The sequence below is a fragment of the Microcaecilia unicolor genome, chromosome 13 (assembly GCF_901765095.1).
Source record: "Microcaecilia unicolor chromosome 13, aMicUni1.1, whole genome shotgun sequence".
NCBI classification, from domain to species: Eukaryota; Metazoa; Chordata; class Amphibia; order Gymnophiona; family Siphonopidae; genus Microcaecilia; species Microcaecilia unicolor.
The window spans coordinates 25465538-25489147 of NC_044043.1; the positions used below are offsets into that span (position 1 = coordinate 25465538).

Consider the following 23610-nt stretch of genomic DNA (forward strand, 5'->3'; position numbering starts at 1 on the left):
GGTTCATTGTCCCTTTATGTATAAGGTTTTGGAGGTGATGGGGTTTGGAACACAATTCAGGCATTTTATGTGTCCCCTCGAGCTTGCATTAGAATAAATGGGAGCAACTCAGAGTTGTTTACCTTGCATAGGGGAACTAGACAGGGCTGCCCTTTATCCCCTTTATTATTTGCTATGGTCATGGAACCCTTTGCCTCACGCATATGGCTAGATCTGGGAATCTCGGGGGCTCGAGTGGCAATCAGAACCCACAAAATGGCCCTTTTTGCGGACAATATTCTGTTATATGTAACACGTCCTTTGACTACTTTTCCAAATCTTATACGCCTCATTGATGAATACTCTGCATTGTCGGAGTTTAAGGTTAATATGGCAAAGTCGGAGACTTTGAATGTTACGCTTTCAGCGGATACAGTTGACTACCTGAAGGCATCATATTCGTTTAGATGGGCTAATAAATTAAATATCTGGGGGTGAATATAACCTCTAATTTAACTGAATTATTTGAGGTCAATTATAAGGGATTAATTAGTAATATTAAGGCAGATTTAGAGAGGTGGGGGGATCAAGAGGTTTCCTGGTTTGGTAGGATAGCCATAGTCAAGATGAACGTGTTACCATGATTGCTGTATCTGTTTCAAGTGTGATGCCCAGGCGAGTTCTTGCATCAATGCAGGATTCTATCATGCGTTTCGTCTGGGCTGGTAAGTGGCCACGCTTGGCACGTAAGCGTCTCTATCAGGACAGGAGACAAGGAGTCCTGGGTGTCCCCAATCTCATGTGGTACTATAGGGCCACACAAGGGAAAGCTGCTATCGAATGGTATCAAGATTACCCTGATAGGCAGTGGGTACATTTGGAACAACATTCTGTGGGGTCAAGGCCGTTGGGGGCACTTATGTGGCTTCCTAAAACATTTCGAGTTTTGGAGGAGGGGATGTGTCTGTCCATTTGTGTCACTGTCCATTACTGGGGCAGCCTATTTCCAAAGGGAAAGTGTGCACTTACACGGATGGCACCCATTGCATTCAATCCTTTGTTCCTGCCAGGGACTGAAGTGGGGGTATTCACGAGGTGGTATAAGGAGGGTACGAGACGCTGGGGTCAACTGTTTGAAGAGGAGTCTCTGCTCTCGTTTGAGGCCTTGAGGAGAAGGGGATGAATTTGCATATCACCAATTAACTCACTTTCTTAAAACTGAGGCTGTTAGATCAGTAATAACAAGGACACGGCTAGGCCTGGAGGAAATCTGTCAAAGATTTGCCTCGTCCAGAGGTTTGATTAGTCGGTTATATCGAGGAATAAGTGCACAGGCACCCAGGTATACCCTACATAGGAAAAGTTGGGCGAGAGAGCTTGGTGTGACCTTGGGGGAGACCGAGTGGGAGAGAATAGAACGAACAGCGGTGGGAGTGTCCACTCATGTCCTGTTTAAGGAAAATGCAGTGAAAGTTCTGTTTCGATGGTACCTCACCCCGGATCGTATCAGGAGAATATTTCCAGGTTCTGGGGGACTGTGCTGGAGGGGGTGTGGACATAGGGGTACCATGGGGCATGTGTGGTGGAGCTGTGTAAAAGTTAAAGCATTTTGGAAATCAGTCCACAGCAGGTTACAGAAATGGGCGGGAGGCCCAATTCCCTGGTCACCAGAGTTTTTTCTCTTTTCCGCAAGACCTCCAGGACTACAGAGGCACCAACAGGTCTTGGTGCAACTTGCGGTGGGGGTGGCCAGGGTGGTTATTGCCTCTCAGTGGAAACAGGTGGGAGTTCCATCAATTCCTAAATGGCAGAACAAACCGAGATATGTGCGCGAGATGGATAGGCTGTTAGCTGAAAGAAAACACCAGATGAGTAAATGGCATTCGATTTGGAAACATTTTTCATAATTTTATAATTAGAATAGTTCCAGAGAACCTCATGGGGGAGGTTTATATGGTATGCTAATAGGTGTCCTGGCGGGAAGGGTGGGTCGGGACTAATAGTAATATAAAATCTTTACAAATTTTGAAGTTCAATGAGGTTATAATATGTACGTCATAGCTATAGAAAGGGGAAGTGCTGGGTTTTCTCTGTGTGACTGTATAAGTTAAGAATCAGAGCTTCATTCTTTCTGTAAAGGAAGCAACTTTGTTTTGTTCAATTGTTCAATAAAGACGTCATGCAAATTTAAAAAAAAAAAAAAAATCTCATAAGTACATAAGTTAATGAAAAAAAGGACCCAGTTGGCTCGAGAGGCTCAGCGCGAGCGACTTTTTTCAGATCGGTCTGGTCCTTTGACGTTGGTATCGACATCGGTACCGAGGTTGGTGACATCGTACTATCTCAGTGATAGTCTTGATGCAGGAATTACCACTATTGTTAGCAGAATCTATGGTACTTCAGGAGTCAAACACCACACACCAGAATGAGAGAGAAGTCTTCTTTATTTGCCAGCAAACAAAGTAGGACATCAGCGCTAGCTCTCTCCTTCAGCTCTCTGTGTCTTGTGTCTCTGTGTCTTAGCTCTCGGTGTCCTGTATTCTCCCGTCTCTCTGTGTCTTGGCTCTCCTGTCTGTTCTATAAGCTGCTTCTGTTCTCATTTATATATGGTCCTAAACCCCTCTAGCCCCCCTTTCTCACCAGATGGTAAAGAATAGATTGATTACCCTGTCTTGAACTAATTATCTCTACACATTTACTCAAAATATCAGTTACATAGGTTTGATATTTCCTAAACTGACCTATGACCTGGGGCCTCTCAAACTAGACAATGTGGCACCTATCTCCTGCATTTTATTATTATTAAATTCTCAGATTCCCGGTTAACTTCATAACTAGCTGGGTTCATTAAGGGGCCAATCTTACTTAATGGCACACAGACATGGTTTGTTATTACTTTCAGGAGACCAGTCCTACACTTAGCTATAATCCATCAAGAAGAGTTGACTTTTCCTGACCTCTTTCACCTAGCCTGGACTGTGGATAATTCAAACCAGATGATGACCTCTTAAACTGCAGACAAATCTCACTTGAAAAGTCAGACAAAGATGTAACACTGAATTGAAAAGATATTTTACATAGAGAAATAGAACTTATTAATTAAACAGAATAAAACATATTTTAAAATAAGCAGAAATCAGAATTCCTTATAAGACAAAATCTAAATTATCTAGAATTATTTAAATCTAAACTATCTCCTTCTAAACAGCATTCAGCCTAATCTTTTAAAACTGCTTGCTTGCTGATCCCCTCGAGACTGTCCAGTATGCCTTACTTAGAATGGCATCCAGATGTGGTTTATTATGCCTTTGAACTAGCATTAACAATCCATCACTCAAAAAGGGACAAAGAAAGTTTCATTTCTCGCTGACCTTTCTAACCTCTAGTCTAGCAAAAGCTAGACATTTGAGTAATTAAACCCAGATGGCATTCTACCACTTGCAAGACTGAACCAAAGTTAAACAGAATTAACAAATTAATATGATTTCTCTGTCCAGGCTGCCTCAGTCTGAAGCAAGAAGGTTGGCAGATGAATGATCAGAAGGCGACAGGCAACAGAATGTTATTGCCCATAATTATGACTAAAGGAAGATTATTAGGTTTCAATTTACTGTATTCAGGTTTATCTCATTTATTGTAGTTATGTTTATTCTTGGTTATTTTACTATTGTTATGCTGTTAACAAAATTATAAGTTTTATGTTAAACTGTACCTACTATACACCGCCTTGGTTGACTCTCTTCATAAAGGCAGTTAATAAACCCCAATAAATAAATAAGATTAACATTTTTAATTGTGATTAATCTAGGGAGAGGTGTAACCAGCAGAAGAAAGGAGGTGCTGACACCCCTGTACAAGTCTTTGGTGAGGCCCTATCTGGAATATTGTTTCAGTGTTGGAGGCCATATCTTGCTAAGGATGTAAAAAGACTTGAAGCAGTCCAGAGGAAGGTGACAAAAATGGTATGGGGCTCGCCCCAAAAGACTTAGGAGAGGAGACTGGAAGACCCTGAAGGAAATAAGGGGCAGAGGAGATAGGGTACAGATGTTTAAATACTTGAAAGGAAGTAATATAGATACACATATTTTCCAGAGAAGGGAAAATGGTAAAACTAGAGGACATGAATTGAGTTTGCGGGGTAGTAGAGTAATGTCAGGAAAATACTTTTTCATGGAGAAGGTGGTCGATGCCTGGAATGCCCTCCCAAGGGAGGTGGTAGGGACAAAAACAGTGATAGAATTCAAAAAGGCATGGGATGGACACAGAGTATTTCTAATTAGAAAATGGATGGTATACAAAAAACAAAACTTAAATGGCTGCATGTGTATGGATGTGTCGAGTGACATCAGAGGGGCGGAACCAACAAGGGCCTCCACTTTTGGGTAGGCTCAAAGGTTCCTCAGGGCTGAAGTTAGCACTGGTGCCGGGCCTTGTACTGTCTGATTGCTGCTGGGGGCCGGACTCCCGGATGCAGGCAGCAGGTGGAAAACGGGATCAGCCCCATAGCGATGCCAACGGGGAGCCAGTTTGGGATAATGCGGGGTATAAATAAATAAATACAGTCTGATCTATGTAAGCATAATCCAGCAGAGAAAAATGGAATAAACTCTGATTCAGGATCAAGCACTCATGTCCAATTCAGGAAGTTAAGGTAGATCAGACTTGTGCTACCTGTTCCTCTGATCCTATTCCCACCCATCTACTTAGCACTATCTCTCCTACTGTTATCCCTTTTATCTGCCATATCCTCAACCTTTCGCTTTGCACTGTGACTGTTCCTGATGCCTTCAAACATGCCGCAGTCACACCACTCCTTAAAAAAAACCTTCATTGGATTCTACCTGTCCTTCCAACTATTGCCCCATCTCTCTCCTCCCTTTTCTATCCAAGATACTTTCTTTGTTCTCAACCTATTCTTGATCCACTCCAATCTGGCTTTTGTCCCCTTCATTCAACTGAAACAGCACTTAATAAAGTCTCCAATGATCTATTCCTGGCTAAATCCAAAGGGCTCTATTCTATCCTCCTCCTTCTCGATCTTTCTGGTGCTTTTGATACTGTTGATCACAGCCTACTCCTTGACACGCTGTCCTCACTTGGATTTCAGAATTCTGCTCTCTCCTGGTTCTCTTCTTATCTCTCACAACGTACTTTTAGTATATACCCTGGTGGATCCTCCTCTTCCTCTATCCCGCTGTCAGTGGGTATACCTCAAGGATCCGTCCTAGGACCTCTCCTTTTCTCCATCTATACTTCCTCCCTTGGTGCTTTGATCTCATCCCACGGTTTTCAGTATCACCTTTATGCTGATGACTCCCACACCAGAAATCTCGGCAGAAATCCAGTCCAAGGTATCTGCCTGCCTCTCTGACATTGCTACCTGGATGTCTCACCGCCACCTGAAGCTCAATATGTCCAAAACTGAGCTTATCTTCCCACCTAAACCAACCTCTCGCCTTCCCTCATTCTCTATTTCTGTCAGCAACACGCTCATTCTTCCTGTCTCATCTGCTCGTAACCTTGGGGTCATCTTCAACTCCTCCCTCTCTGCACATATTCAACAGATTGCTAAAACCTGTCGTTTCTTCCTTTATAATATCGCCAAAATTCACCCTTTCCTTTCTGAACACGCTATCAGAACCCTCATCCACACTCTCATCACCTCTCGCTTAGATTACTGCAACTTGCTTCTCACAGGTCTTCCACTCAGCCACCTCTCTCCTCTTCAATCTGTTCAAAATTCTGCTGCATGACTAATATTTCGCCAAAGTCGTTATGCTCATATCAGCCCTCTCCTGAAGCCACTTCATTGGCACCCTATCCATTTCCGTATAAAATTCAAGCTCCTCTTATTGACTTATAAGTGCATTCACTCTGCAGCCCCTCACTACCTCTCCACCCTCATCTCTCCCTACACTCCTTCCCAGGAACTCCGTTCACTAGGCAAATGTTTCCTAATTGCACCCTTCTCCTCCATCGCTAACTCCAGACTCCGTTCCTTTTATCTCGCCACACCTTATGCCTAGAATAGGCTTCCTGAGCCGTTACGTCTAGCTCCATCCCTGGCCGCCTTCAAATCCGGGCTAAAGGCCTATCTGTTTGATGCTGCTTTTGACTCCTAACTTATCAGTTGCTCGTAACCTTTATCTTGTCTTCCTCTCTTCAATAGTCCCTTTCCCTTTGTGTCCTTTTGTCTCTCCTACCCTTATCCCTTATTGGTCCTGTCTGTCCTGATTTAGATTGTAAGCTCTTTTGAGCAGGGACTGTCTTTTCTTCATGTTCAATTGTGAAGCGCTGCGTACGACTGGTAGTGCTATAGAAATGATTTATAGTAGTAGTAGTATTTGGTGGCCTATAGAACAGAACAGAACGCAAGCTAAGTAGTCATGGAGGGATGGGTGATGGATTTTAATTGCAGCAATCTCAAGGAAAGGGGAGAAAAAAATCTGTGCATGTTTCTACTATGAGATGGGAGCGATATATTACCGCTAACCCACCTCCCCTCTTTCTTCTTCTGTCCCAGTGTAATATCTTGTAGCCCTGTGGGCAAAGGTCTAAGAGTATAGGGTAATTGGACACATGGATCCATGTTTCCGAGAAGAATAGAAGATCAAGGCCCTCGTTTAAGATGCAGTCCGAAATAACTTCAGGCTTATTCACTACAGATCTGGCGTTGATGTATCCTATTCGAAAATGTTGATAATGGTCCACTCCTATCTTTTCTAAGGCGATTTTTCTTAGACATCTTGCTCTAATAGTAGACGAATATGGGAGTTTCTGTGGAAACGATTGATCCGACTGACTAATGTGATGAATTGAGTGACTAGCGGATAATCTTCTGTTGTAGGTGACTAGAGGCATAATGTGCAGTTCAGGAACGGTAGTGGTGAACGTGGAGTAGATAAGAATGGATGAGTAGAAACGTAAGAGAAGATTGAGGAGAACATGATGAGTTGAGGCTGACGACACACCGCTGATGTGACTGGTAGTGCAGAGGTGTTGCTGTGCGTGATCAAAGATGACGGCTGCACTGGGAAAGGGAATCTATGACTAAATTGTCATTGGCTGGTTTGCACAGTAATTTGATGAATCAGAACATAAGATGACTTGCTGTGCTTTGAGTGAACAGGGAAGAAGGCTTCATAGGGAAGAAGAAAGTCGCTGTATATAGTAGATATGGAGTCCGCTGCGCATGTAAAACGCAACAGGAAGGTCCCACAAAGGAAAAAATCGCCCGAACCGGAGGGCGTACAAACCCCACTCCTCGTAAAAAATGGGCGACATCAACATGCGCCGCCAACGATTTCCCCTGCACTCGCCCTCGAAAACAAGAGAGCGCTGCCACCTGAACCTTAAGAGAAGATAGAGAAAGACCCTTTTCGAGACATTGAGCCTACAAATAGGTGGGAAAATGTGGGATACAAATGTAATAAATAAATAATGAGCTGTTGGAGGAAGTGACGTCACCGTCAGAGATGGCTGCTTGATGTTTGAGCTCCGTCGGGGCAGCAGTGAAAGCAGCGATTTTCCCCCCAGCGAAACCGCGATCGCGATCGCGAATTTAGGCGGGCAGAGTCCGGAGATCGATGGCGACCCGAAAGCGCCTGGAGAAATTTAAATATAGCGCTGATCAGCGGGACGGAGCGGCAACAACGAGTCGCACCCCGCGCAAGGCGCGAGACAAAATGGCGGACGCGGACTCGGGCTCAGATACGGAGGGGCTGATGGAGCAGCAAGAGAGCGATACTGAACTCATGAAACAGGAGGTAACGCGCTGGTTTAAAGCGCTTAAAGCGGAAATGGCGGCAGTGAGGAAAACAATCAAGGATGCAGTGGTGGACATTCAGAAAGAGGTGAGGGAAATTGGCACCAGGGTGGAACAAGCTGAGGAAGCACTGGAGCACGTGGAGGGAGACATCTTGGAGTTGAAAACCGAGATTGGCTCCCTGCGTGCAGAGAAAGATAAAATGCAGCTGGATCTGGAGGACTTAGAAAATAGATCCAGAAGAAATAATTTAAGATTCAAGGGGGTCCTAGAAACAGATCAAAATATGGACTGCACTAAGGTGGTGAAAGCAATTTGTGCCTTTATCCTGGCATCTGAAGGAGACGAACACATGCTTGGAGATGGGACTGAGATACAATTTGATAGGGTCCACAGAAGCCTGGGACCCAGAAGAGATAAGCAGCTTTAAGGATTATAAGACTAAAGATCTGGTCTGGCGTAAGGCACGATTGATGGGTGAAATTCCCTGGGACAATCAAACAGTGCTAGTATTTCAAGACCTAGCCCTGGGCACGCTGCAACGAAGACGAGAGTTTCGGGATTTGACCAAGTTTCTTCAACAGGCCAATTACAGGTACAGATGGGTCTTCCCGTTTGGATTGCAGCTTACAGTTGAGGGCCACACGAGGCGGGTGACCTCGCTGGTTGAAGCATGGAAAGTGCTGAAGGAGTTAGGCTGTAAAAATTTGCCTCCTGAAGGAGATACAGGGAAACCAGGAAAAGCAGCAACTGAGAAGAGAGGATCGTCGTGGCAAAAGGCGGGCTCTCGCAAAGGACCGGGCTCCCACAGGCCGGAAATGGACAGAGTACCCTGATGGAAAGTATGAGACACTACTGGTTTCAGTTCACCACAGTTATAGGTGGTTGAGTAACCCGGGAGGGTTACCGGACAGGGTTTGCAATAGTTTTCTTCTGTTATGAGTTCAGAGAATGGATGTCTATTACACTGTTATAATGTAATGAGTTTGGGAAAGGTGGAGCGGAGGGAGAGGGAATACGAATTTGGGGGGAGGGGGGGAAAACAGAGGGGGAGAGGGGGGAGTCAGCTCTGGTGAGGGGTTATTTCCTTACAGTATTAGGCTGGCGGCAAATGGTACCGCTCAGCAACAGGGGGGCGGGAGGGGGGTACAGGGAGGGAAAGGGTTGAGGGTGGGAACTTGGAATGTGAATGGGTTAAATTCGCAGAGGAAGAGAAATATGGTATATCGGGAGTTACAGAGGAGTAGATGGGATATAGTCTTGCTGCAGGAGACACACATTAGACGCCGAGAGGCACATTTATTACATCAGAGGGCCTATAGTGAATGTATTGCACACTTTGATAAAAGAGGGGGAAAGGTGGGCGGTTTGGCCATTTATATTCGGAAAAGGATTCCATTTGTAACTGATGACATTTATAGAGATGAATTGGGGCGCTGTTTAGCGGTCAGAGGGCTCTTATATGGGAAATCAGTGACAATTGTGAATATGTATGCACCCAATTCAGGTCAGGGAGAGTTTTTTGAGCATATAAGGGAGGAGCTTTTTCAATTTCAAAGAGGTGGGATGATTATGGGGGGAGATTTTAATTTATGGAATACATCTATGGATCATTCTAAGGGACACATTACAGTACACAAGCCTTATACTCGGAGTTTGAGGGCACTGGCCTCAAGATTAGATCTCCTAGAGGTTTGGAGACTTAAACATCCGACCCAGAAGGCATATACATTTTTTTCTCACTCTCAGAACTCATATACACGTATTGATATGATTTGGTGTAGCCGGGTCTTATGGGAACACGTTGTGGATGCAGATGTGGGGTCTATCTCAGTCTCTGACCATGCCCCAGTAGAACTTGACTTGAAGGGGTTGGGAGAAGAGGATAAACAGAGATTTTGGAGGCTTAATGAGGGCATCTTGGGTGATAAACAGGTATGCGAGGATTTACGCAAGGTAATTCAAGATTATTGTAGTATGAATGACATAGGGGTGGTATCGGAGGGCACACTCTGGGATGCTTTAAAGGCGGTGGTACGGGGTCACCTAATTAAATGGGGCGCCAGGAAAAAACGGGAACGGGAGGCAAAAGAACTGGAAGCCAGGGAGAGGTTGGCCTACTGGGAGCGTAAGCATCAGGAAGGGGGGTTAGGAGAGGAGCTGCGAGAGGTACGTAAATGGAGGGCGGCCTTGGACCAAATACAGGTTGAACGAGTGGAGTTCCTGAGGAAACGTCTCCAGCATAAGTTTTTTGAATTTGGCAATAAGTCAGGGAGGATGCTGGCTAACTGTTTGAGACACCGTCAACGGGACTCGCTGATTACCAAAATTAAAGGGCAGGGGGGATCAGATCCTTTATAAGGATAGAGATATTAGAGATCAATTTTTGAGATTTTATAGTACACTATATACTAGCACTATTGAGGTGGAGGAAAGTGAAATTAGAAAGGAATTGTGCTCTCTTAAGTTGCCCAAGTTATCTCGTGAGGATTGTGAAAAGCTAGAGGCCCCCTTTCATTTGGAGGAAATTAGGCAGGTCATAAAAGGATTTAAAGGAGGGAAGGCCCCAGGAGTAGATGGCTACTCTGCAAAGTTTTATAAAATCTTTGCTGGGGAGGTAGGGCCGTTGTTGGTAGGGGTGGGCAATGCTTGTTTTCAGGGCAGTTCCCTCCCATCTAGTATGCATGAAGCTGGTATATCGCTCATACTGAAACCAGGCAAAGACCCTTCTGCATGTGGGTCCTATAGACCAATTTCCCTAATTAATTTGGATGTTAAGATTCTCTCCAAGGTCCTTGCGAACAGATTAGGGGGGATATTGCCCAAATTAATCCACCCAGATCAATCAGGGTTTGTAGCGGGGAGACAAGTAGCCGATAATATACGTCGTACACTGCATATTATTTGGGAGGCTCAACAGAAGGGTCGGCATATGGCCTTGCTAAGCACAGATGCTGAAAAAGCATTTGACAGGGTGGAGTGGCCCTATTTATGGGAGGTTTTGAGGCATCTAGGTGTTGGAGAGGGGTTGATAGGATGGTTGCAAAGGCTATATGAAGGACCCTCGGCGAGGATCAAGGTAAACGGGGGGTATTCTAATGCATTTAAGATAGGGAGAGGTACGAGGCAAGGTTGCCCACTATCTCCCTTGTTGTTTGCGATATCGATTGAACCGCTGGCGCAGAGGATAAGGGAGATGGGTGACATAAAAGGGATGGTAGTAGCGGGCAGGGAACACAAGATGGCATTATTTGCTGACGATATTCTGTTTTTTGTCACGAGTCCCCTGACGACTTTGCCAAACTTGGTGAAAGAGCTTAATCAATTTGGTAGAATTTCAGGGTTTAAGATAAACTATGACAAGTCTGAAGTTCTGGGGGTGACTATCCCACAGGGTCGACTGGTAGAAATGCTCCAGGGGTTCTCATTTCGACTAAAGAAGGGCAATATCAGATACTTAGGGGTCCAGATACCCTCTGAGTTGAATCAGCTATATTCACTAAATTATGGACCGTTGTTTCAACAAGTACATAGAGACATGGCGGGATGGCAGGGTAAATGGCTATCCTGGTGGGGGAGAATAGCCACAGTACGAATGAATATCTTACCCCGGATTTTGTTCCTGTTTCAGACTTTGCCTGTGCCGGTACCTAAAAGGGAAATAAACAAGCTTCAGGGGGAGATTATGAAATTTATATGGGGGGGTAAAGCTCCGAGAATACATAGGAAATTGATGTGGAAGTCGGTAGACCTGGGGGGAAGGGGGGTGCCCAATTTGGAATGGTACTTTTGGGCTGCACAGGTAAAGTTTGTGGTGGCATGGAGTCAGGAGGCTCCATCGGTGGTGGCTAGTTTAGACCAAGAGATGGTGCAGGGTTATAAGTTGAAGTCGGTTATATGGGCTTCAATAGAACCGAGGGTATACGGTCAAATGACAACAAATCCATTTGTGAACCATCTGTTGACCTTGTGGGCCTCTTTCAGAACCAGGTTCTGGCTAAAGAGGAAAACTTCCACAATGGCAGGTATAGGTTGGGAACCGGCTTTCCAAGTGGGAATGGGTCACCAGGTTGCAGGGTGGTGGGAAGAGGAGGGGTTGATTTGTTTCAGGGATCTCCTGGATGATGGGGAGTTAAGACCCTTAGAGGAGATCCGGGAACAGTGTGGGGGAGGTGCGGGAGATACTTATTTTTATATACAAGTCAAGCATTATATGAGCCAACAAGGGTGGTTGAAGAGGGACCCAGAAGAATATGAGGAACTTGAAAATTTGTGGGGATCATTGGGGAAAATGAGAAGAGTTATATCTATGTTGTACAAATTGATTAGAGGTAGATCTTTTGAGAAATGTGCTTATATGATAAAATGGGAACAGGATCTGCAACGGGAGTTTACAGTAAATGAGTGGAAGGCTATAGTAGTAGAAGTCAAAAAAGCTTCGAATTGTGTGTTGTTAAAAGAAAATGCCTTTAAGATATTGTCGCGGTGGTATTATACCCCGCATCGATTACATGCTATGTTCTCCTCGGCATCCTCACTTTGTTGGAGGTGTGGAGATGAGGAGGGGACTTTCTTGCATATTTGGTGGTCGTGCCGGACTTTACAACCATTTTGGAAGACAGTAACGACAAAAATTTCAGAAAGTACGAATAAGCCGTTTCAATGTACGCCGCACTGGTGTCTTTTGGGTCTTGGTAACAGAAGAGGAACTAAATGGCAGAGGCGCCTTAAGAGGATTTGTTTAACAGCGGCTAAGAGTGTCATTGCAATGCACTGGAAGAAACAGATGGCTCCCTCAGAGCTGGACTGGACTCTGAAGCTTTCCCTGGTCGGGGAATTGGAGCAACTAACGGACAAAAGAATGGGAAGGTACAGCCCATCTTCTGAACTGTGGTCTCGATTTAAGCGATTAACCCAATAAGGACAGTTGAAATAAAGCTGGGAGGGGGGAAGGGGGGGAAATGTGGGGGAAAAATGAATACGTTTACACTGTTGTATTGTAATGATGCTCAATAAAATATTCAAACATTAAAAAAAAAATAAATAAAAAATAAATAATGAGCTGTTTTCTTCTCAACCAGATAGAGATAAGAGTTTTCAGTTTTGGCACAGTATAAGTCATCACAAGAACAAAATTTAAGAAAACCAATGGACCTCATTAGGGGCTTATAGCCCATTTAGTTATGTTTAAATAAAAGGGACTGAATGAAACAAAATATTTATTTTTATTTTGACTTATAAAACCACTTGTCCCTGAAGCATGTTCTAAACAGAATAATCAATTTTATGAATGTAAAATGTAAACTTCTACAAAACAGATACAGATGTAATTCCATGTGCCCTAATGAAAGGAGAGTTTAATTCTACCTCCATTTAGTTTCAATGTATTCCATCTTTATCACACCAGGCTTCCCAAGGCAGATTACAGCAACAGTTAAGATGAATGCACCATGAAACAGAATATCCTCACTGAAATTTGACCATCTGTAGTGTAGAAAAATGAGCACAAAATACAGAGTTCATAACTGCTTTTTCTACCAGTTGTTTTAGTGATAGTCGATTTTTATTTCATGATATTTATATCTAGATATGGGAAGCACAAAAGGTTAAGTGGTTGTAACCTTGTATAAACCCTCTATTTGTTGTGCGATGCTACTATTTAATAAAAAAAACATAGTTAATAAAGGTACTTTGAGAAAAGGGGTGTTTGTGTCCTACAATTAATATTAATGAGGGCACCAATTTAAAGGTTCGCAGGGGGGTGTTAGAAGCTCTGTTTCTCAATATAAATTGAAGTCTGTTGAGGGATAGAACCTTGTTGGCCACAAGTCTCTCTTCCTCGTTTTGGGAAGTAGCATGGAGCATATACATATTTAAAATAGAAACAGGTTCATTCCAGCAACTTATTGGACAAGTGTTTGAAATTCACTATTATTGCCAGTCTAACACAATTGTATTATCCTACTGCAATTGCAGCTTGTGTTTGTTCCTTATAGAAAGAAGGCATGGAGCCCCTGCCTGGCTATCTCTCTCTCCACCAGTCTGCAGAGAGCTTGACGTTAAAATGGACTCCAAACCAGCTCATGAATGGAACTCTCGGAGACTCTGAACTGGAGAAAAGGTAACAGGGGGCAATGAACATGAATACTTGTCAGCCATGGTCGTGCTGTCTGGGACAGGGTCTTTGTTTATCTGAATTCTAAAAATGCAGCAAACTGTCTCCATCATCATTATTTTGAAAGATACGCACAGACGGACACCTGCCTTAGCGTTTGGGTTGATTACGAGCTGTGCATTACAAAAATCAGTTCATATTTTACTGAACTATTAAGTCTTGCTCTTCCATAACTTTACCCAGCTCTTCACTAGCACATATGTCTGCTGCTGTATGCAGTTTATTTATTGCACTTGTATCCCACATTTTCCCACCTATTTGCAGGCTCAATGTGGCTTACACAGGCCTGTTATGGCATTGCCATTCCAAGGTAAAAAGATACAATTGGTGTTACAAAAGATCAGGGGTAACAAAAAGACTTTCAGGGGAGGGTGATGTGATGAAGTGTTGTAGTTAAGCTATGGATTCTCGAGATAGGCTTTGTTGAAGAGATATGTATTCAGAGCTTTGCGAAAGTTAGTTATTTCGTTAATTGTTTTCAGGCTAGTTGGTAGTGCATTCCACAGCTGCGTGCTCACGTAGGAGAAGCTGGCAACATGTGTTAGTTTGTATTTTACTCCTTTGCAGCTGGGGAAGTGTAGATTAAGAAAAGTGCGGGCAGATCTTTTAGCGTTTCTGGGAGGGAGGTCTACAAGGTCTAGCATGTAGGACGGGGCGTCTCCGTAGATAACTCTATGAATGATCGTGCAGATCTTGAACGTGATACGTTCCTTAAGTGGGAACCAATGCAGTTTTTTTTTGTAGGGGTTTTGCACTTTCGTATTTTGTTTTTCCGAATATGAGTCTGGCTGCAGTATTCTGGGCTGTTTGGAGTTTCTTGACAGTCTGTTCTCTGCAGCCAGCATAGAGTGCGTTGCAGTAGTCCAGGTGACTTAGTACCATTGACTGTACTAGGTTGCGAAAAATGGATCTTGGGAAGAAAGGTTTTACTCTTTTGAGTTTCCACATGGAGTGGAACATCTTCTTAGTTGTATTCTTCACGTGGCTTTTGAGAGTAAGATTTCAATCAATGGTTATATAATGTTATCCAGGTAGACTTATCCAGCTAATTTTAGGATTGCCTTTTCACTGGGACCAGACTTATACAACTTGCCTGATCAGCACTGAATATACATGCCCCAGGTACTCCTTCAGCCTTAGCTGAATTTTGTGAATGCAGTGAGTTTGAGGCAGGGACGGACGAATAGTGATTTGGGCCCCCAGGCAATAAGGGTCATGCCCCTCCCCCAATCTCCCATCTCAGAGATCCAGTCTACATCTGTCATAATATTACTAAAGTTCACTCCATTTGAAGATCAGAACCCTTCCCTTCCTTCTGCTGCAATTTAATACATTTACATAGTAACGTGGAGGGGCATAATCGAATGGGGCTGGCCATCTAGATGGCCGGCCCCGTAAAGCGGCATACCCGACCGCATTATTGAAACAAGATGGCCAGCCATCTTTCGTTTCGATAATACAGTTGGGGCTGGCCAGATCTCAACATTTGGGCCAGCCTTAGAGATGGCCGCCATCGGTTTCCGGCGATAATGGAAACTATGGTGGCCATCTCAAACCCGGCCAAATCCAATGCATTTGGTCGTGGGACGAGCCAGCATTTGTAGTGCACTGGTCCCCCTCACATGCCAGGACACCAACCGAGCACCCTAGGGGGCACTGCAGTGGACCAGAAAAAGCTTCCAGGTACATAGCTCCCTTACCTTCTGTGCTGAGCCCCTCAACCCCCCCCCCCCAAACCCACTACCCACAACTGTGCACCACTGTCATAATCCTTATGGGTGAAGGGGGGCACCTAGATGTGGGTACACTGGGTTTGTGGAGGGTTTTGGAGGGCTCCCATTTACCACCACAGAGGGCTCCTATTTACCACCACAAGTGTAATAGGTGGGGGGGGGGGGGATGGGCCTGGGTCCGCCTGCCTGAAGTGCACTGCAGTACCCACTAAAAACAGCTCCAGGGACCTGCATACTGCTGTGATGGAGCTGGGTATGACATTTGAGGCTGGCATAGAGGCTGGCACAAATATGTTTAAAATTTTTTTTTTGGGTGAGAGGGGGTTGGTGACCACTGGGGGAGTAAGGGGAGGTGATCCCTGATTCCCTCCGGTGGTCATCTGGTCAATTGGGGCACTTCTTTTGAGGCTTGGTCCTAAAAATAAATGGACCAAGTGAAGCCGGCCAAGTGCTTGTCAAAGCCGGCCTTCTTTTTTCCATTATCGGCCGAATCCGGCCATCTCGTAACCACTACTACTACTATTACTATTTAGCATTTCTAAAGCGCTACCAGGGCTATGCAGCGCGCTGTACAATCTAACAAAAAAGGACAGTCCCTGCTCAATGGAGCTTACAATCTAAAGGACAAAAAGTGCAGTCAATCAAATTGGGGGCAGGCTAGATTTCCTGGATAGAGGTACAATGGTTAGGTGCCGAAAGCGACATTGAAGAGGTGGGCTTTGAGCAAGGATTTGAAGATGCGCAGGGAGGGGGCTTGGCATATGGGCTCAGGGAGTTTATTCCAAGCATAGGGTGAGGTGAGGCAGAAAGGGTGGAGCCTGGAATAACCACGCCCCCATCCCGACTTCTATACCCTGCCGACACTCCCCCTTTAACTTTGGCCGGCTCTGCAACGGACAGCAGTTGAAGCCGGCCAAAATCGGCTTTCGATTATACCGATTTGGCTGGGTTTAGGAGATGGCCGGCCATCTCCCAATTTGTGTCGGAAGATGGCCGGCCATGTACTTCGAAAATAAGCAGGATAGTAACATAGTAGATGACGGCAGAGAAAGACCTGCACGGTCCATCTAGTCTGCCCAACAAGATAACTCACGTGCTACTTTTTGTGTTTACCTGACCTTGATTAGTATCTGCCATTTTCACGGCACAGACCGTAGAAGTCTGCCCAGCACTAGCCCCCCCCCCCCCCCCCCCCCCCCCGCTCTGCCACCCAATCTCGGCTAAGCTTCTGAGGATCCATTCCTTCTGAACAGGATTCCTTTATGTTTATCCCACGCATTTTTGAATTCCGTTACCGTTTACATCTCTACCACCTCCCGCGGGAGGGCATTCCAAGCATCCACCACTCTCTCTGTGAAAAACTACTTCCTGACATTTTTCTTGAGTCTGCCCCCCCTTCAATCTCATTTCATGTCCTCTAGTTTTACTGCCTTCCCATCTCCAGAAAAGGTTCGTTTGCGGATTAATAACTTTCAAATATTTGAATGTGTTATCATATCACCCCTGTTTCTCCTTTTCTCCAGGGTATACATGTTCAGGTCAGCAAGTCTCTCCTCATACATCTTGTAACGCAAAACTATCCACGTCCCCTCCTCCTGTTTACATTAGAAAAACCCAAAAAAACAATACCGATAGGGGATTTCCTTGCTTGTCTAGAAATTCCCCCTACCTCATGTTCAAAAAAGTACAGTTGCGGGTCACTCAACAAGCACACTCTTTTTATAGGCCAATAGGAAGAGAGGGATAGGGAATACCTCGCTAGTTAACTTTATTTTTTTTTTTAAGTAAGAGTTTTATGCATTTAAAAAGATGAAAGAAGGGAGGAACATGGCAAAGACTGAGCTCCTTGTCTTTCCACCCAAACCCTCCCCTCCTCTCCTCTTCCCCCACTCTCCGTCTCTGTTGACAATGCCCTCATCCTCCCCGTCTCGTCAGCCCGCAATCTCGGAGTCATTTTCGACTCCTCCCTCTCCTTCTCTGCCCATATCCAGCAGACAGCTAAGACCTGTCGCTTCTTCCTCTATAATATTAGCAAAATCCACCCATTCCTCTCTGTACAGACCACCCGAACCCTCGTCCACTCACTCGTTACCTCTCGTCTTGACTATTGCAACCTTCTCCTCGCTGGTCTCCCGCTTAGCCACCTATCCCCCCTTCAATCTGTCCAAAATTCCGCCGCACGTCTTATCTACCGCGTGAACCGATACTCTCATATCACCCCTCTCCTCAAGTCGCTTCACTGGCTCCCGATCCGCTACCGTACACAGTTCAAGCTTCTCCTAATGACCTTCAAATGCACTCAATCTGCAGCCCCCCATTACCTCTCTTCCCTCCTCTCCCCCTATGTCCCCACCCGTAACCTCCGCTCTCAGGACAAATCACTCCTATCTGTACCCTTCTCCACCACCGCTAACTCCAGACTCTGCCTCTTCTGCCTCGCATCACCTTATGCCTGGAACAGACTCCCCGAGCCCATACGCCATGCACTCTCCCTGCCCATCTTCAAGTCCTTACTCAAAGCCCATCTCTTCTCCATTGCTTTTGGCGCCTAACCACCTTCCCCATTCATGATACCTACACTGACTACATAGCTTGTTACCTTTAGATTGTAAGCTCTCTTGAGCAGGGACTGTCCTTCCCCATGTTTTAACTTGTACAGTGCTGCGTAACCCTTGTAGCGCTATAGAAATGCTAAGTAGTAGTAGTAGGAAATGAAGAGGGGCTGATGGCCATGGGGAACATTTTTAAAGAGAGAAGGTAGGGGTAATTTTGTACATTTAAAATGGAGAGGTCGGGAGGTTTAAGCGATAGGCTCTGAGCCACCCCCACTAAAAGTGACTTAAATCAGGAATCACGTGGGCAAATCAGAACATTTCACCCAAGACGCAAAAATCCATTTCTAGATTGACATGACAGAATTACTTGTCTATAAAAGTAGCCAGCAGCCCTTTACCACTGTGCCAAATTTATACCCCAAATGTACCATGAGAAAAACTTGCTCATTGGCCTTCACTCTCACTCTTTGGGATGGGCCACTATAGGCATCTCTGCACTCTTGTCCAGCATTGTCCTTTCTTCTTTCCCCTTCCCTGTGGCTTCCTTTCCCTCCACCCTCACTTTTCCAGCAAAAAAACCAAAAAAAGTGATATGAAGATGTGGAGCTGCTGTTTAGGGTACACACCCTGGTTCACAAAATTATCTACGGTGAAGCCCCGGGATACATGACAGACCTGATCAACTTACCAACCAGAAACATATTCGAATCAACACAAACATTTCTAAATCTTCACGACCCAAACTGCAAAGGTCTTAAATACAAATCAATGTACGCATCCAGTTTCTCCTACATAAGCAGGCAATTATGGAATGCATTACCAAAAGCCTTGAAAACGACGTACAACTACCTAAACTTCCGGAAATCACTAAAGACTAACCTGTTCCAAAAGGCATACCCTACCGACCCAACTAAATGCCTGAACTCTGCTACACATCGAAACTCAAGTACGTAATGGACATTACTCAACTCTTCCGTTGTATGACTCCCTAATGTGACAGAGTTACATGAACCCTATCCTATCACAACATTACCTTGTATTTGTTCACCGGAGACTTCAAAGCCTCTCCGGTACTATGTAAGCCACATTGAGCCTGCAAGTAGTTGGGAAAATGTGGGATACAAATGCTACAAATAATAATAGTAAAGTGGTCCTGATTACAGTACTTTAAAAATCAGAAGTATAAGCTTATCTCTTCCACTCTACGATTCCCTATTGTGTCTGTTACACATGAACCTTATTCTACCACTACATCACTTTATAATTGTTCATACTGGATTGGCGATTGCCTTTACGGTACTATGTAAGCCACATTGAGCCTGCAAATAAGTGGAAAAATATGGGATACAAATGTAACTAATAAATAAATGATGATACGGTTATAGAATCAGGGGAAAAGCAGCCAATATTCAGTCAGTAGCAGTGTTTAATATTTGCTTATTTATTTGTTGCATTTGTACCCAACATTTTCCCACCTATTTGCAGGCATCCTTTGCCATATAAGTAGTGGCAGTTAATTCACAACCAGATCAGCATTATCCATTTGATTTAGATTTGCTATCTGGCACTGCCTCCATCCTTCTTAACCAGCCCCTTATTGTGTCAGTGGCTTGATTTTATCCCAGGGGCGTAGCCAGACACCCAATTTTGGGTGGGCCTGGGCCCAAGATGGGTGGGCAGAAGAACTCCGCCTTGTCCCACAAGTGATATGGTCTTGTCCTTTCTCGCCTGCATGCCATATGGTTTCTCAAACATCCACCCCCCCCCGCATACCTTTTAAATAGTAGATTTTCATTGGCAGTGAGCAGCAACTAGTACACACTGCTCATGTTGGCCCCACAGCATGTGTTGCTGCTCGCTGCAGATGAAGATCTGCTATTTCCAAGGTATGCAGTTGTTGAGAGTTTTCGGCTGGTGGGGCTTGGGATCCCTGCCAGCCACATCACAGGTGTGCTGCTACTGAGTTGGCCTGAGCTCAAAGTGGGTGGGCCTGGGCCCACCTGGGCCCACCCTTGGCTACGCCACTGATCCGGACATGTGAATGTGTAACTCAACTCTGAATAGTGACCTAAGGACGACTGCCTGATGGAGAGTCCATGCTGGGTTGAAAGACAGACTGCAATAACAGCTGAATGTTACACGAGGAAAGGCCACAGAAATATTTAGGACTGTTGACAGGCCAGTTAGCAATTGTTAATATAGATTTTCGGCTTAGTCTGTTCTCATCGTGCTGATGATGGAAAATGGTGCTGATTGTCTGTTTGTACTCTCTGCAGTGTTTACTGGGACTATGCCTTAATTGTGCCCATAAGTCAGATTGTCTGCATTCATTGCCACCAGCAACGTAAGTATGCCCCTTAGGCCAAAGGTTTAGAACTCTGACTTCTTTGTTCATGTTCTGATGTGATTATTAAATACTTTTTTCTAGCTTTATGTGAGTTTGAACATTCAGTGCAAGTAAAGAACTTGCCTCAATTGATCAGTTACAACTGCAAGGGAGGTATGGACGGGAGAGGCATGGGCATGTTGGGGGTTTGCCTAGCACTTGCACGTACAGTTATAGAATACTAACAGTTAATGCCTGGCTGCCTACAGTTATAGATAATCTAAAGTGTCTCTTATTTTTAGGCACATTCCCCAGCACGTGCAAAAGAGCTCTTAATGTTGATATTCAGTCCATCTGTCTGTCCATATGAACGCATGTATCAGGGTGCTTTCTTTGGATGTATTGAGATGAAATTTGTGGGATGTTTTGGAGATGCTTAATTGAAGCCATATCATTCCAGTGGGAGGGTCTCTGATGTACCGGGAGTCGGGGGGTTAGGGGGAACTGGGCTGGCTTATAATGGTGCCATAGACTCTAGTTGATTTTTTTGGCTATCATCTCACTTAACTAGGAGTTCTCTGATCTTATCCCTATTTTCATGTCTCCCTCCCAGCTTAGCCAAGCCATTGCAGCAATAGACCTTGGGCCTAAGGACTGTTGCGTGTGGTGAACCCTAAGTCTGACCACTAGAGACTTTCACTGTCCCTCTACCACCCTAGGGCAGCATCTTTTTCACCAACCAGACAAGAAACAAAAGACCTGAGCCAGGAATCGAACCCTATGCCTGACATCATTACCCCTTAGATAGCTGACTTACACCTTACTCTTTTCCTATTTTGCAGCAGACGCTGGTGGGACATTAGTCCTAGTGAGTCAAGATGGTATTCAGAGACCTCCACTTCATTTTCCTCAGGGTGGCCACCTCCTAGCCTTCCTCTCATGCCTAGAGAATGGACTTTTACCACGAGGACAGCTAGAGCCACCATTGTGGTCTCAACGGGGAAAGGTAGGCATTGATGAAATAGATGTATGTTCTATTCAACTTATTTTATACACATTAGTGGCAATTTATCAGAAAACTGCTGCAGAGACTTTAAGGTGAGCACAAAGCAAGAACCTCAATACCAGGTCTGAGGAGGTGTAGAAGGATTAGCTCCTTATCTGCAACGATAGTATGAGGACAGAAAAGCTAATAGCCCCTCAAACTCATCCCTCTCCTTCCAGTTCCCCAGTCCATGCTCTCCCCCCCCCCAACCTATAGTAAAAATAGTCCTGTTGTCTAGTGGACTCCCAATCCCCTCCCCCACCCCACCCCACACACATGCACAAAATAGCCCTAGTGTCTAGTAGACATTCATATGGTGAAACAGAGTCTCCATTGGGTGTCAAGTAAAACATTCAGGGCCCAATATTCAGCGCTATTTAACCTGCCAGGAATGACTCCTGACCAGTTAAAAGGTGCTAATATTCTGCGCAAGATAGATGGTTATCTCTGTTGAATATTGGTGCTTAGCTACTAGCTGTTAACCGGATATGTTGCTTGACGTAGCTGGTTAAGCATGAATACTTTGTGCTAAACTGGCTAAGTTGAGCGGTTAAGATAGGCCAATAGAGTGTGGACACTTAGGCTCCAAGCTCTGTTGAAGGAGAGGACATTAAGGCATTATTCTCCCTCCATTACACCCTTTTGATGTCTATTGGATTATCGCCACTAATAGTAACATCAATGTTGACCAGGAAAAAGTTGAAGTTTTTTAAATATGTGCAGATCTTAGATCTGGCGCTCAGGGACCAGTACTTCCAACATGGAGTCAGAGCACCTCGATACTGATGATGATGATGATGAGGAGGTGGTGGTTCTGTTGGGCTCTACGTCTAGTAGCGCTATAGAAATGATAAGTAGTAGTAGTAAGTAGTAGTGGCTCGATGGAAGAAGTCACCAAGCAGGAGGTGATAGGCTGGTTCCTAGAGCTCTTTCAACAGGTATTCGGTGAGATTGATAAGTACCTACTACACAATCCTTCCTGCCCTATCTTTCTTCAGTCTTTTCTTACTCAATTCTCCCTTTTCTCTCATGGTTAGTTTTTCTTTTGTGAGATTTTTTTTTAACCTTTCAGTGTGATTGTGTTACTTTCCTATATTTTAATGGAGTTCCTTTCATGCCTTTATTTTAGCCTGTACACCACTCTGCTCTTCTAGTCAGTCAGAGCGTTATAGAGAGGCCTGCAAATAAATAAATAAAGCAGAGATGTAGGCAGCCCGGAGAGATTTACAGAAGCTGTTGGCCAAATTTAGGAGAGATGTGAGCGAGATAGGTGCACGCGTGGAACACACAGAAGAGCGCACGGAAGCTTAGGAGGACCTCAAAGGTATGTCAGGAGTTGCTTGATTTAGTGGAGGACCTTGAAAACTGGTCCTGTCAAAATAATCTTTGCTTTTGAGGAATCCCAGAGGTAGAAGAAGTACCAAGACTTTGCTAAAGTTGTGACGGACATATGTCTTTCCCTGGTGCAATCTGAGAAGCAGATGGTGGGCTCTTAAGATTGAGCGCATCAGAGTCTGGGGCAGTGTAAAGATGCAGCTCCCAGGGACATTGTATGTTTCCACGATTTTACTACCAAAGAAGAGATTCTTCGCAAGGCCAGAGCTCAAAAGGACTTTGTCTGGGAGAACTGTAAAGTTTGTCTATCAGGAATTGGCATTCTCTACATTACAAAAACGGAGAGACATGATGCCATTGACTCAGTATTTTCAACACACAGGTCACAGGTGCTGCTGAGCTGTTCCCATTTGGCTTATGGATTACAATAGCTGGGAGGCTAAGATGAGTTGGCATTGGCGGACCTGAGCTGTACTGATATCCCTACAGGTACATCATCGCCAGGGACGTCTTCCGGGAGTCGGCCAACAAGGTCTAGTTTAAGTGGCAGCTAGATCCGGGCTCTCATTCCAGAGCTACCCGTTGGACCACGGAGCCACCTACTTGAGGGAGAGAGGACTTTGATTGAGACTGTTAAATACTACAATTTGTTTTTTACATTGCCTTTGGAGCTGTAGCAGCAGGTGGGGTTTGTATG

The 23610-nt window shown here is 44.8% G+C and overlaps 1 protein-coding gene across 4 annotated transcripts in view; it reads left to right on the plus strand.

Annotated features, from left to right (window-relative positions):
• SGSM2 (small G protein signaling modulator 2) overlaps positions 1-23610 on the plus strand; it is a 551979-nt gene that overhangs the window by 253002 nt on the left and 275367 nt on the right. For 2 of the 4 annotated variants that reach the window (XM_030185728.1, XM_030185730.1), the window contains exons 8-10: positions 13741-13865; positions 20484-20551; positions 21379-21539. In XM_030185728.1, coding sequence (XP_030041588.1) covers positions 13741-13865; positions 20484-20551; positions 21379-21539 — 354 coding nt within the window. Of the gene's footprint in view, positions 1-13740; positions 13866-20483; positions 20552-21375; positions 21540-23610 lie in introns of all 4 variants that reach the window. The other 2 variants (XM_030185727.1, XM_030185729.1) reach the window with 1 other exon arrangement.